This window comes from Scyliorhinus torazame, chromosome 18 (genome assembly GCF_047496885.1).
Source record: "Scyliorhinus torazame isolate Kashiwa2021f chromosome 18, sScyTor2.1, whole genome shotgun sequence".
NCBI classification, from domain to species: domain Eukaryota; kingdom Metazoa; phylum Chordata; class Chondrichthyes; order Carcharhiniformes; family Scyliorhinidae; genus Scyliorhinus; species Scyliorhinus torazame.
In genome coordinates this window covers 157,112,478-157,128,347 of record NC_092724.1, presented here as the reverse complement: position 1 = coordinate 157,128,347, position 15,870 = coordinate 157,112,478, and the positions used below count along the sequence as shown (strand labels likewise).

General features: G+C 47.3%; 1 protein-coding gene across 1 annotated transcript in view; it reads left to right on the top strand.

Annotated features, from left to right (window-relative positions):
• The window catches only part of LOC140395669 (cytoplasmic phosphatidylinositol transfer protein 1-like), a 471,494-nt gene that overhangs the window by 225,485 nt on the left and 230,139 nt on the right, over positions 1 to 15,870 (top strand). The window contains exon 2 of the mRNA XM_072483728.1: positions 8,499 to 8,647. Within this exon, the coding sequence (XP_072339829.1) occupies positions 8,499 to 8,647 (149 nt within the window). The remainder of the gene's footprint in view (positions 1 to 8,498; positions 8,648 to 15,870) is intronic.

Below are 15,870 nucleotides of genomic sequence, written 5' to 3'. Positions count from 1 at the left end.
ATGATGCAGCTGTACAAAACTTTGGTAAGGCCACATTTGGAGTACTGTGTATAGTTCTGGTCACCTCATTTTAGGAAGGATGTGGAAGCTTTGGAAAAGGTGCAAAGAAGATTTACCAGGATGTTACCTGGAATGGAGAGTAGGTCTTACGAGGAAAGGTTGAGGGTGCTAGGCCTTTTCTCATTAGAACGGAGAAGGATGAGGGGCGACTTGATAGAGGTTTATAAGATGATCAGGGGAATAGATAGAGTAGACAGTCAGAGACTTTTTCCCCGGGTGGAACAAACCATTACAAGGGGACATAAATTTAAGGTGAAAGGTGGAAGATATAGGAGGGATGTCAGAGGTAGGTTTTTTACCCAGAGAGTAGTGGGGGCATGGAATGCCCTGCCTGTGGAAGTAGTTGAGTCGGAAACATTAGGGACCTTCAAGCAGCTGTTGGATAGGTACATGGATTACGGTAAAATGATATAGTGTAGATTTATTTGTTCTTAAGGGCAGCACGGTAGCATTGTGGATAGCAGAATTGCTTCACAGCTCCAGGGTCCCAGGTTCGATTGCGGCTTGGGTTACTGTCTGTGCGGAGTCTGCACATCCTCCCCGTGTCTGCGTGGGTTTCCTCCGGGTGCTCCGGTTTCCTCCCACAGTCCAAAGATGTGCAGGGTAGGTGGATTGGCCATGATAAATTGCCCTTAGTGTCCAAAATTGCCCTTGGTGTTGGGTGGAGGTGTTGAGTTTGGGTAGGGTGCTCTTTCCAAGAGCCGGTGCAGACACAGGGGGCCGAATGGCCTCCTTCTGCACTGTAAATTCAATGATAATCTATGATTAATCTAGGACAAAGGTTCGGCACAACATCGTGGGCCGAAGGGCCTGTTCTGTGCTGTATTTTCTATGTTCGATGTTTAGGAAAGTGAACAAAGTGGCGCAGAGGATAGCACTGCTGCCTCACGGCGCCGAGGTCCCAGGTTCGATCCCGGCTCTGGGTCACTGTCCATATGAAGTTTGCACATTCTCCCCGTGTTTGCGTGGGTTTCGCCCCCACAACCCAAAGATGTCCAGGGTAGGCGGATTGGCCACGCTTTTTGCCCCTCAATTGGAAAAAATGAATTGGGTGTTCTAAATTTTTTTTAAAAAAGGAAAGTGAACAAATCTTAGTAGTGAAAATAAATTTAGAGCTTTGTTTGTTAACAAAGCTTTGTGCTCTTTATTCAACACTCCGCATCCGAGCCATCCAGGTAAAGCAGAATAGAGAATACAACACATAGTGCCTTTGTGAGCTTCTGAGCAGAAACCTACCCTCATCAGACATTTGAATCATCACAATGCTCTCACCAAGGGATCAGTGGTGTTTGTGAGCAGAACAGTGAGGCTGTTCAATGAAGCAGATCAAAAAGTCATTAATGGGGTCTGCAGAGTCTAAACCAGGAAGTATAAATTCAATTTAAATCATGCATGAGAACTAAAATAAAGATTGGGGAAGAAAGACAAGATTAAAAGATAAGGGGGGGGGAGGATGACTTTTTTAACTCTCCAAGACGAATAAAATTCTGAATGAATGACACTCCACACTTTTAAATTACATTTTCAGGATTAGAGAGATGGTTTGTAAGTAACTGTCACTGATTATTTACTCTTGAATGAACCAGCTCTAGATTTTTCTGACATAATTAGTGGGCAAGCACAGCAACCTTACATCAGTATATTGATATCAGTGCCTGGCCATTGCGAAGACTGTTATTGTGCAATTTACATACGAACATACAAATTAGAAGCAGGAATAGGTCCCTCAAACCTGCACCGCCATTCAGTAAGACCATGGTTGATCTAATTTTAACTTTAACTTCACATTCCTGCCTACCCCCGATAACCTTAACTCCCTCATCAAGAATCTATCTACCTCGCCCTTAAAATATATTCAAAGACTCTGCTCCAACCGCATTTTGAGAAACAAAATTCCAAAGTCTCATAACCCACTGTGAGACAATGTTTTCCTCATCACTATATTAAAACACCTTGGGCAGGATTGTCCGTCGGTTGACGCTGGAATCAGGAAATGCATTTGGATGGAGAATCAGTTCTGACGTCAAAATCGTGGTGGGTGCTGGTTTCACGCCAAATAGCAATTCTCCGGTGCCGCGATTGCAGCGTCAATGCGTTCCACTCCACACAACGCTGTTGGCATATCATTAGCGGGCCTGACCCAATAGTCTCCAGGGCCTCCACGATTCTCTGCCTCCATTACATGGGAATTCCCGAGGACTAGGTTCACTTGTGCTTTTAAAAATCATGAAATAGGCGCCGTGGTTGATGAGGGAGAGAGAGGAGGTAGAACATGGAGAGGTCCGACTGTGGGCTTCCAGTCCTGACACTGGCCGGGCTGGCTGGGGGGGAGGAGGGACCCCTACCGGGTGGAGGGGGAGGGGTGACGGGGGGACAGGCATGGGCCGGGATGACCCCGGTGTCCAGGTCCGGACCGCTATTGCTGCGGCCCACAAGGCAGCCATCTTGCTGACCACCCACCTTGGCCCCTGGTTCTGCAGAGTGACACCGCCATATGGGTGCCCCCACCCCCACCATTCCTGTATCCCACCCTCCGCCATATCCCCCCCCCCAACTGGCCACCACCTGTTGTGGGGGCATCACATGGCCCTCCCAAGGGCAACAACCACAGTAGCCCCGACAGGGGTCACCAGATGGGGGCCATGGGGCAGACTGCTTGCATGGGCAGCGCCAGCCAACGGTACCCCTGGCAGCTGGGACAGGCGCCAGGGCCTGAGGCCCCCATTGTGCTGGGCATCAACAGGGCCGGGGGTGGGGGGGGAGGGACAAGCAGGGGTAGAGTCCACAGTGCCAACGGGACAATCGTGTAACGTGGTGGCCCTGGTTGGGCAGGGGGGTACGCACCATGCTAACATGTTGGCCTTTCACCCCCTGTAGACAATAGATATCAGAACTGAACGAGCAATGGTAGCCTTCCTCCTATCACCGCAGCCCTGGGAGATGTGCTGCGGTTGCACGAGCTGGAGTAGCTTGAGGAGGAGGACGCTACAGCAGCAGAGCGTGCTCAAGAGGCACAGGAGGCAGCCACTGTGGATGTAGTCAGCTGCCAGACAGGCTCAGGAGGAGGCGAAGGTGCCGCATGAGGCTTTGTGTGTACGGACAGCATCTGTCATTTGAGGACCTGTCGGATTCGGATTGCTATCGAAGACTCCAGCTGAGCAGGGGGACAGTGCAACATAGCTGCCAGATCGTGGCGCATCTGGTACTGTGGGGGTATGGGGGAGGTCACCCGCTCCCGGTGGCCGCCAAGGTGAAGGCCGCCCTGAATTTTTAAGGCAAGATGTCCTTCTAGGTAACGAGTGGGGGCCTGTCCGTGATCTTGCAGACTCGGTGTACAGGTGCATCTGCGCCATAACTGAGGGTCTGTATGCCTGGCTGGCACAATACATTACGTTCGGCATGGACCAAGCTCACCATGTTGCCCAGGCAGCGGGAATCACCGCCATCGCTGGAATGCCCCAGGTCCAGGGGGTGATCAACGGGATACAAGACGTCCTACGAGGACTGGCGGATGAGGGTGTGGTCTTCATGAACCAAAAGGGGTTCCACTCCATGAACGTGCAGTTGGTGTGTGGCAGAGATGTTGCACAGTCCCCTTGCTCAGCCGGAGTCTTCAGCGACGCACTCGGTCCGCGGAGCAGGTCCTTGAATGATAGGCACTGCTGATATACACAAAGCATGATGTGGTGCTTCCTTCCCACCTCCTTCTGAGCCTGTTGGGCGGCTGACTTTTCACCCTCACCAGCTGGCCCCAGTTCCCTTGGGGTTGGCTCCAAGCATCTCCTGCTTGTACACCTTCAGTGCGTCTCTCAGGCCGCGGCAGCTAGCAAGGTGGCAACCATGCCTGGTTGGACACCAAAATCCATTGTCTGCAGGGGATAAAGTGTAGACATGTTAAATGGTGGATGCTCCCATTCTCGATCAAGCCCAACAGGCTACATGGTGGCCCTGGCCTGCATTGCAGCCCCTGCTCCCGCATGTACCCCTCCCACCCTCCCCTCCCTTCCCATCACCATACTCATTCCCAGCCGTTCCCCCAGCACTGGCCTCCACACCGCAGCCCTGGCCCAATTGGTGCCCAGCACGGAGGGGAGGGCCTCTAGCCCCGGCACCTGTCCCTGCTTGCAGGGGTACCAGTGGCTGGCCCTGCACATGCCAGTTGTACGCTCTGTGGCACCTGTCTGGCACCCTCCTGTGGGATCTACGATGGGCGTCCTCCTTGGTGGGTCATGTGATGCCCCGCCAGCAGGGAGGTGCTGGGTGTGGGTGGAAAGGGGCACCCATACATACAGCCGGTGTCGTTCTGCGCAACCACAGGCCATGGTGTGCGGTCGGTAGGGAGAGCAGCAAGATGGCTGATGCCTGCCTTGCAATGACGGCCCTTGCCTGGACACCCTGATCCCGGGGAGTCACCCCAACCCAACGGCCAACCCCTGGTCACCCCTTGCTGCTCCCCCCGGCCCTGGCAGATGCTCCCCAGCCAGCAGCAGCACCGGCAGCCTGTGGTTGCACCTTTGGGAACATGTCCTACCTCCTCCCTGTCCCTCAGTAGCCATGGTGCCTGCTTCCCAATTTTATAGACCACAAGTGAATCTCGCCGTCAGTAACTCCTCCTGGCAAAGGCGCAACATCACTGGAGGCCCGCAGAATACCAGTTAATGATATGCCAACGGCAATTATTGTACAATTTGCATGGCCATGCCAACGTGCGGCGGTGAACGTATTCATTCCACTGTCAAGGGGCCGGAGCATGGCATTCCATTTAGCACTCAGTGCCAGCCACGATTTTCGGCTGACACGTTATTCTCCACCCAATCGTGTTTTGCAATTCCCGCCATGGTATTCCATTGTGCTAAGTACAAAATAGTCTCATAAACCAGAAAATATTTTGAATATCTTTTAGATATCTCGTTGTTCAGCAAACTGAAGCTTCATCTACTGTGTTAACTGTGGTGAAAGTAGAGTTTATTTCTGCCTGTCCTGTAGGTTTTAAGTTCCCACAAAGCAAGACATCTGAAGAAGCCACCAAGTTAGTATATTTAGGAAACTTAAGAGCAGCAGCAAAATCAGCACCACCAACAGGGATGGCATAGTGGTAATGTTATTGGACTTGTCATTTAGAGACCCAGACTAATACTCAGGGGACATGGGTCCAAATCCCACCATGGCAGCTGGTGACATTTAAATAAAATCTTGAACTGGAAGCTAGTCTATCATAAAGAAACTATCATTGAATGGCAGAAAAACCCATTTGCTTCACTAATGTCCTCATGAAAGGAAATCCACCATCCTTACCTGGTTTGGCCTATGTGTGAGTGCAGACCCACAGCAATGTGGCTGACTCTCAACTTCCCTCTGAAATAGCATAACAAGCCACTCAGTTCAAGAGCAATTCGGGACATTTCATGAAAGAATTAATTAAGAGCAACAATTTGCATTCATATATTGCCTTTAACATACAAAATATCCCCAGACTGTGTACTACTTATCAAAACGAAGGGACAAATAGTCAAAAGGTAAATTATCCAATCTATTCAACATTACCTCACAATATAGTAGATATTGGGAATTCAGGGATGTGAGGAATTACTTTAATTTTTCGAAAATTCATATTTCCAGTTATTAATTAACGTGCCACTTCTAAATCACCCCTGTGTAATTGGCATAATAGTGCTTCAGTTAATCAGGTAGGCTATTATTGTACTCTGTGGGGACTATCTACAGTACTTAAAACCTGGAATATCTGCAACCATGAAATTTAGCTTGGAAACACCTGTAAGTACTTGGACAAATGTCAGAAAATACTACTGCAAAAACTGACATGGGGCTTGTTGATAGCTAGATGTTATCCTAACTCATTTTCTTCACATATTGCCACTCTGTTTTATAGTTTTACATCAGAGACTTAAAATACTCTATTAACTGATTGACTGACAGAACCTTCTGTGAGGACAGAACTGGAGGCATTGTTTTGCCATGGTAACAGAAACAATAAAACAATTACACTTGAGGTAAAATTTCTCTGCCAAATACTGAAGTATGAGAGAACTGCTGTTGAACATTCGGCTTTTAAGTCCCAATTATTTCTCAGAAATTCCTAAATTTACAAAGGGTGCAGCAAGAAAGATCGGCTTTGATTTACAGAGTGACATTGGCTTTTTCTGTGTAAAATTAACCTTGGCAGAAACACAACGCAGATCAAATTCCCATTCCTGATAGGTTATAACCCATTTGGATGCTGACAGATCTTCCTGTCTTCAAAATGCAGTTATGTTTAACTATAAAAAGCTTGAATATTGCTAAAAAGAGGGCATGTTGCTGAAGCATTTTGCATCAAAACAAATGAAAGAATGTCAAATTTCAAGATTGGACAGCACTTGCTGAACAACATTGGGCAGGATTCTCTGACCCCGTGCCGGGTCGGAGAATCGCCGGCGGGACGGGTGAATCGCGCCATGCCGCCCTGACGCCGGCACGCGATTTTGAGAATCGCGCCATTGCCGCCGGCATGGTTGGTGCGGCGTCGGTCGCGGGCGGCTCTACGCGGCCGGCCCACCGATTCTCCGGCCCAGATGGGCCGAGCGGCCGTAAGAAATGGGGTCCGACCCTGGGGGGCCTCTGATGTGGCCTGGCCCGCGATCGGGGCCCACCGATCGGCGGGCCGGCCTCTGTGGCTGGGAGCCTACTTTCCTACGCGCCGGCCCCTGTAGCCCTGCGCCATGTTGCGTCGGGGCCGGCGTGTTGAAGGAGGCCACTGCGCATGCGCATGTAGGCGCCGGCACAACTGCGCATGCGCGGATCCTGCGGCGCACAGCCCGCACCAGGATGGGAGGCTGGAGCAGCGTGAACCGCTCCAGCACCGTGCTGGCCCCCTGGAGGGGCCAGAATTAGTCGTGGGAGCGGCCCATTCACGCCGTCGTAAAACGCGACGCCATTTACGACGGCGCGGACACTGCCACAGGATTGGAGAATCCCACCCCCTAATTGTGCTAATAACTACACTAACAACCAATTTAAGATAATATCTTGAGCTCATAATGTGACTCAATTACACTTGCTTGAAACAACATACTTTGATACGTGTACAAGGTGATGAGAGGCATGGATAGAGTGGATAGCCAGAGACCTTTCCCCAGGGTGGAAATGGCTGTCACGAGGGGACATAATTTTAAGGTGATTGGAGGAAGGTATAGGGAGATGTCAGTGGTAGGTTCTTTACACAGAGAGTGGTGGGTGTGTGGAATGCACTAGCAGCAGAGGTGGTGGAGTCAGAGTCATTAGGGACATTTAAGCGACTCTTAGACAGGCACAGGGACAGCAGTAAATTGAAGGGGTGTAGGTTAGGTTGATCTTAGATTAGGATAAATGTTCGGCACAACAGCGTGAGCTGAAGGGCCAGTACTGTGCTGAACTGTTCTATGGTCTATGATATGCAGAGGCCTGTACAAGCCTTGCACCTTTTTTTGAATTATTTGGGAGCTTGAAGATCCTATAGTTTCCGGCTGCTTTCACCATGACAATGCCTTGGCCAATCAAAGTTGCCAACCAATTAACACTGTTTTCTCCTGTAATATAAATTGTTGTGATCATTTGAAATTTGACATTTCTGTGTTCGTCCTGATGAGTGTAAGCTGAAAAGCTTCGGCAGCATCTCTTCCTTTTCAGCAATATTCAAGTTCTGGACTACCAAGTGACTGTATATATAAAAAGCTCCAACTGTAAATGCTGTGAAACCGAATTAGATTCACAAAAAAGATATATTCCAGTGAGGAAGAAGAGGGATTCTGGGAAGGGGATGAATGAATCATGGTCAGCCAAGGAAGTTAAGGATATTATTAAACTGAAAGAAAAACATACAATGTGGTGAAGATGAGTGATAAGCCAAAGAATTGGGATAGTTTTAAAAACCAACAAAAGATGACCCAAAAAATAATAAAGAGGGAGAAAATAAACTGTGAGTGAAAACTAGCAAGTAATTTGAAGATGGACCAGAAGGGATTTTTACATATAAAGGAAAGAAGAAAGAGGCTGAAGTAAACAGAGGCCCCTAGAGAGTGAGACTGGGGAAATAATAATGGGGAACCAGGAAATGGCAGAGAAGTTAGATAAACATACTGCTCGGTCTTCACAGTGGAAGACATTAATAACATTACAAAAATGGTTCAGACTGCTCTGTTAACTGAGGAATGATTAGAATAGATCAATAAATGAAATAATATCTGATTGATTTTATTTATTCTTGAAAATCAGATGGATGTAAGAGGAGTTACTATTTTACTATTGCATGTTTTACACCCAGTTTTAAAATTACCCCTTTGCATTTTGTGCATTGGATTGCTTCATTGTTTAGTGTTGGATATATTTTATACTTCTCTGATGATTTCCACCATAGCAACTTACTCTGTTGGTTGAATAAACTTCTTCCTGTTGTTTTCCAGTACAGAATTGGACAGCTGTACATGATCAGCAAGCACAGCCATGAGCAGAGTGACAGAGGAGAAGGTGTGGAGGTAGTACAGAATGAACCTTATGAGGATCCTACACATGGCAAGGGCCAGTATACAGAGAAGAGAGTTTACCTCAACAGGTAAATGCAGACTGCAATATTATAGGTTCAAATAATGTTAGCTCTGCTGTTATGTCATAATATATATATAATATCTATTTACGTTTGGAATTAATTCAAAACATGATTGTATTTCATGTTTCTTAACTCTTGTCCAATACTAATTAATTCCATCGCAATATTTGTGAAATGGAAACCTTTTTATGTAAAAAGTATTTATTTTTAAAGTCAGATATAAGGGCCGCAATTTTTCGGGCCCGATCGCGACGAGTACAATTCCCGCAATGGTCACCAATTCTCATTAGAGACCAAAAATGGGATTTGCGCCAGTGAGAAATTAAAATGCGATGTTCCCAGGCCCTCCCCACTGACGTAGTTAGGTTCACACGCCACGAGGGAGTGAACCTGACCATCATATAAATTTAAATACATTTAAATGCTGAAAAAACAACCTGCAAGGTTGGCCATTGCGTCTTGGAATGTCAGATGACCCCCCCGCCCGGCATGATGTCACACCGGCAGGAATCACTACTGGTTTTCAAAGAGTGAGAAAATAAACTGGGGGGGGGTTCTCCCAGCCCCGCGCCGGACTGGAGAATCCCCGCAACCGCGCCACGTCGCCCGACGCCGGCACGCGATTCTCCGCACAGCGGAGAACTGGCGCCAGCACATTTGGCATGGCGCCGGTCGCGGCCGTGCTGCCGATTCTCTGGCCCAGATGAAAAGGCAGAGTCCCACCGGCGCCATCCACACCTGGTGGGAACTGTGCGCGCAGGGTCGGGGGGCGGCCTGTTGGGAGGGAGGGGGGCTCCGACCCCAGGAGGGCCTCTGATGGGGACTGGCCCGCGATCGGGGACCACCGATCGGCAGGCCGGCCTCTTGCTCCCCGGGCCTATTTTCTTACGTGCCGGCCCCTGAACTCCCGCGCCATGTTGCGTCGGGGGTCGGGGCCGGCACGTTGAGGGAGGTCACCGCGCATGCGTGGGATGGTGCCGGCCCCACTGCGCATGTCGTCGTTGATGCCGGTGCCACTGCGCAGTTCGTGCCGGGATGGGAGGCTGCAGCAGCGTGAACCGCTCCAGTGCTGTGCTGGCCCCCTGTAGGGACCAGAATCGGTACTCCCAGCGGCCCGTTCACGCCGTCATGAAACGCAACGGCGTTTCCAACGGCGTGGACACTCTTCCACCGAATGGGAGAATCCCTCCCACTGTGTGTGTAAACTAGCAGGCTTGGAGGTGAATATAGCCCCTGGGTGGTGAGGGACATGGCTGGGCAGTGCCCTCACGGTGCCAACCTTGCAGGTTGTTTTTTCTGACAAAGTGTTAGAAAATCTGGAGAGAAAACCTGGCTGTGTCTCTGGGGAGAAGCACGCCAGTTTTCAGTCAGAATCTGTCCCTTCGCCATTTTGGGGGGAAATTCCGCCCATGGACTCCTGTATATGCTTGTGGGCGAATGGAATATGAGAACTGAAAATTGGTATGGGCTACACTGAACCTGTTTGTTAGGTGCAATCTTAGTTCTGTTCTCATTGATTTCCAACTATTTTATTCCGTCCCATCTATTTTTGTTTTAGTTTTATATCCATGTTACAAACTACCTCCTGGTTGAAAAGGCAAACAGGTGTCCTGCCAACAGTCAGCTGCCAAATCTATTCATGTTGTTTGTAAATAGTGGGCCTGGGTGTATTTTTCTTTCCTCTGTTTTCATGAGTCTTTGGCCTACGTTCTACTGAATTAGCCCAAAATTGGGAACATGAAATATAGAGAATAAAGGAGTGTTGTGTACGACTGAATCATGGTGTAACAAATTGGTACAGAGATCTGCTGCATCACTTAAAATTTACCATTCTCTTCCTGGTGCACAATATATCATTATTACTTACAGTGGGAGGGACTTTCTGCTGGTGTTCGCCACAGGAGAAAATGGCAGTGCCAGGGGAGCCCCATTAGCAAGTGTTCCCCTTCTGTGTGGGAGTTCGCCCCGGTACTGGGGGTTGCTCTGGTGCTTGGCAGGGGGGTGGATGTTGACCCGGTGCTTGATATTTGCGGGAGGGAGGGTGGGGATAGTATTTTTTCAATGCTGATCAAGGGGTCCTTTAAAAAAGGCACCCCAATCTCTGTGGAGCCGCTGTTGCCGGCTTTATCAAGCCCCGTCTCGCCAGCGTGACAGCAAAAATCAGCCCCCCAGATTTTCTATGCACAAGTGTGCCAGGGAATCTGGATAGAAAGCTCAGCTCTGCAGCTTGAGATCTGTACACTGGTTTTCTTGCCCAAGCCAGAACTGGGGGAGGCACGGTGACACAGTGGTTAGCACTGCAGTCTCACTGCGCCAGGGACCCGGGTTTGATTCCGACCTCGGGTGTATGTGTGGAGTTTGCACATTCTCCCTTTATCTGCGTGGGTTTCTCCCAGGTGCTCCGGTTTCCTCTCACAGTTCAAAGTTGTGCAAGTAGATGAATTGGCCATGCTAAATTGCCCCTTAATGTCCAAAGGTTAGATGGGGTTACAGGGATAAAGCAAGAGATTGTATTAAGGTAGGGTGCTCTTTAAGAGGATCGGGGCAGACCCAATGGCCCAAATGGCCTACTTCTCCACTAAAGGGATTCTATGTCCTATGTTCTGTGTACAGAGTGCAAACTTCCACCCAGTCTTCCCATGGCAGCAACTGACTTCATTGCAGTCATCTTAGCCCTTCCAACAAACTTTAAAAATGTGCTGTATTAAATTGATTCAACCTTCTGATCTTGTACAAAGATGTCAATATGAGTCTAAACTACCAGGTTCTCCATCACTGTCCTTAATTATGGCAGTAAGATGTATTTAGATCTATCAAACCTAGCTTATTCAGATCAGCCATGATCTAACTGAATGGCAGAAGAGGCTCACGGATGTGCTCTTTTGGTATTCTTTAATTGGTCGAACATTGTATTGTTTCTAATGGTAACCATTTTGTAGAAGTGTATGGGACGGGAGGAGATGTAATTACATTTTGAAGCCATACTGAGGTGACAAATTCCTCAAAAAGATGAATGTGGACAAGAATTTTTCGCAAAAGACATTAAAATGTGCATCTCAGTCCTTCAAAATAATTTTGTTTAAGATGATTGAATTTTTTCAAATTGCAGGAATAGCAAATATACTGAAATTGATTTCAAGGAAGGCTGACCTGAAGGATCAATGTGACACGGAACCAACTGTTGGATATGCCAGAGAGAGTAGTTAGTTGCGACATTAATTTCAACTTGTCAGCTGATCTTCAAATCTGAGTCTTAATTTAAAACAATTAGATTTCACAGCTTGACTCTTAAGTGGAGGGGTTTGCCGTTTAAAGAACATGACATTATTGCAATGCTGTCTTGGTTTTTGATAACTACAACAAGGTGCAAGAGACCTTTGCAGTTGTAACTAAATATGCCGATTCATATATACTATATGATTAATTGGATTTGTTGTCTGCAACATTGTCAGTCTTTACACAGAACTAAAGGCAGGAAAAAAAGAGAAATCTTCATGCATGTTTCAGCAAACACAATCTGTCATTGCATTGTATTTGATACACCCTCCAGCAGCAAAATGTTGACATAAAAGGATATGTAAGAAAAATGACTTCCAAATAAGTACATTAAGCATTTTAAAAATCATGCTATATATATATATATATAATTTCAAAAATTTCTTTAAAAGCTTGACAACTACGCAATGCCTATTCCTCGCTGCATAATATTTTCAACAAATTTAATTCACTTTCTCCTTGAAAGAAAGAAAAAATGGTGCATTGATCTATTAATAAAAAGACCCACAATTGACAGGCTTTGTGGATTCAGCGTATGTCATAGTGGTTTATAATGCTGTAAGCACAGCAGTGTGAGGTAACCATGGGCACAGGGCTCATAAAGTTTGTATGAGGGGAGAAGCCTACACTGCACCTGGAGCACCTAAGCAGTGTTCCATACATGCAGAACCTGTGTTAAATAGAGAGGCCTAGGCAAAATGTTGATGACTGGATGGCCCTTTGCTTCCTGTAGAACACTGTTGCAGGATTTCCTGCAGCATTCTCCGCATCAGTGAATCCCCAACCCATTTTTGCTGCTGGATTGTCAGCTGTGGCTTAGTTGGTAGAACACTTGTTTCTGAATCACAAGGTTCCAGGTACAAATCTGACTGCATTGCTGACATCAAGTGCAGTACTGAGGGAGATGTGCCGTCTTTTGGATGAGGCATTAAACCAAGGCTCCATCTGCCTACTTGAGTAGATGGTGTTATTTCAAAGGAGAGCAGGGGAGTTTGTCTGGTGTCCCCGTCAATATTTACCCCTCAATCAGCCTCACAGCAACAGATTATCTGGTCATCATTGGATTGCTGTTTATAAATGAAAGTTTTTTTTGTTTTACAGTATAGCACTACTTTATGAGCACTTACCATCCCCATGACCTCCATACTCACAATGCAACAGCCCTACAGGGCTGAATAATACGGTGGGAGGACAGACGGCACAAACGTCCCCAGAAACCATGTTGGTATGGAACCAACACATTACATGCCGACCCATAAAGCACTGGGGGATGAGCTAATGAGGGCTAAGTGGGACTTCCACCTCTCATTGGGGCAGAAGCTCCACCCTCTGAGACTGTCAGCCAATCTGATTGGCTGGCAGTTCCATTAGCCCGTGAGTGCCAGGAAGGCATCAGTGGCCGCTACTGGGACTGCTGGAGGGAAGGGTCTCCAAATCCAGGGTCTGCTGGAGGGAAGGGTCTCCAAATCCAGGGTCCTGGACTTGAAGATTTGGGTAAGTTAGGGAAAGGGGCGGGGGGAGGGGGGTGGGGGTGGCAGGAGGAGGGGAGGGGGGGAGGGGGCGGGGGGGGAGTGAATTTAAGGAAGAAAGATGGGGTTCAAATTAATGAGGGTACCTTGTGACCGGCAACAGGAAGCCCACGAATAGTGACCCCCTCCCCTTCCTTTCCACCCTTCAAGCCCTTGAGGTAAAGAAAACTGGGCTGTTTGCTCTCATGCTGCTGCACAGGCCAAATGTTTTATGGCAGTGTTTTTCAAACCTTTTTTTCCCAGTACCCACTTTTGCCAACTGGCCAACCTTCGGGACCCGCTTTGATGGCGATACAGACACGATGGGCAGAAAGACCTCTTTCTGTGCTGTTAAACTCTCTGACTCAATGAGAGTACAAAGATATTTAAAGAGTAGCGGAGATTCACTAGGTTGATGTCAATGTTTGAATTATGGAAAAAAAACAAGGAGCGGGAATTACCAAGCAACCTGTCATGTGTTTTTCGGCGGCGGCGACTGGCCAGCGGGATTTTCCAGTTCCGTGGTTGTCAACAGGATTTCCCGTTGAATGTACCCCTCGTCATCAGGAAACCCAAGGTGGGGGGGTGCCGTCGGTGGGCCAGAATATCTCACCAGCGTGAACAGCTGGTAAATTCCACCCACGGTTTGCATTTTGCTAGCGCCTTCACAACTACATGAGTACGAAGTAGTTGCTGCCAATGAAGTAGAGCCATTGTGATCCAACTTGGTGTTTGGCTTCCTCAAAAGCCAACAAGACGACCGAGAGAGAGTGTGTTTATTTGGAGTGCTTGCGGGCTGGGGGTCTGTGCTAACTTCTCTACAGAAATGGGAACTGAGTCTCTTGGTGGGTGATCCTGAAAAGCAACACAGTTTAAGGTTAGTTGCTTGAAAGACTTCAGTTCAGTTCAGTGAAGAATCGGATTGATTGGTGATGATCAGATGTTGTTTTACTCGGCTCCAGTGTTGTCCATCTGATGGTTCCAAATTGCAGCTAACCGTGTTGTTTACTGTTGGGATGTCTAACAGTCCCCCAGTCCACTCTGCTTCTTGCTCCTGGGCCATGCGTTCTCTCATATCTCCCGTCACAAAAGTAATTTTCGTGGCACTCTTTCTGTTCGCCATCCTGCTGATCCTACCTGGCGGTTGGGATGTTTATATTAATTTCAGAGTGCACCATGGCCCTTGTTATGGGCAAGGCGTTTTCAGAACCCCAAAATGTATCATGGAGTTCAACCAACCTCTCCCTTTAATGGATTTGTTGCTTTTCCTAGCACACGGCTTTTTCCCTAGGTGTGGTATTACAATTATGGACACGTGGGTTTTTAAACACAAAACACTGTTTATTCCATGAACTCAACATAACATCTTAAATAAACATTGGATCTCTTAACACCCCTTACTTCAAAGTTAACTCAGAAAATATTGCAACAGTAAATACTTCCTTAAAATGTTCCTTCAAACTTCCAAGAGACTTAACACCTTTAAACAGTATCACATCAGGTTAAAGGATATATATATTTTCTGTAGAATGGCAGAGATATATTAGCTTGGGTGACTTCAGCTCCAGCACCTTGCTTTCTTCATGCAGCTCTCTGGAAACCCACAGACACACCCACGCTGCTTTCTCAAACCTGGCTTTCTCCCTGCAAGCACTCACAGCAAACCAGAACTTCTCAAGCTGCTGTCTCAAACTGGCTTTCTACTTTTAAACTGCTCACAGCAAAACAGCCAGGCACTTTTAAACTGCTCTCAGCAAAATCAGCCAGGCACTTTTTAAACTAACTGCAAAATGGCTGAACTGAGCTGAGCACCACCCACTCTATAACATCACTGTTTTCTTAAAGGTACATTGCTTACACATCCATTTCTTAAAGGCACTCTTGCATGACACCTCCCCCCAAGAAAAAAAAACTTCAAGATGGTTTCATTTTTCACTTTTGCACCATCCACTAAGAAATGTACACAGTAAATATACCTTTTCATTTTTTAAAAAAAACAACACATGCAAACAGGCCCATTTTTCTTTGTTCTTCTTCCTCCAACCGAAATCCTTCTCGATTGACAGTCTCTTTCACCAAAGTCTATGCACAATCCATCCATTCCTCTACTTCTCGGCATTTCTCTTCAAAATCAGATAATTTAGTTCAATCTGACCACAGAGTCCCTTGCAATTCTTCAATACAGGAGCATTGGTTATCACAGCTTTCAGGCAGTCAAATGCCTGTTGAAAGTCCGCTGTCCATTGAAATGTTTTACGTTTCTTCAGCAATTCCATCAATGGAGTAATCACGCCACAAACCTTTTGCACAAAGGGTCAATCAAATTCATTCATGCTAAGAGATTGCATTATTTCCCTTTGTCTTGAAGGTATCGGAAATTCAGCAAGGAAAGTGACTCGGGCTCCTCCAAATTCACTTTCGGCTAGGTTCATCACCAAACCCGCC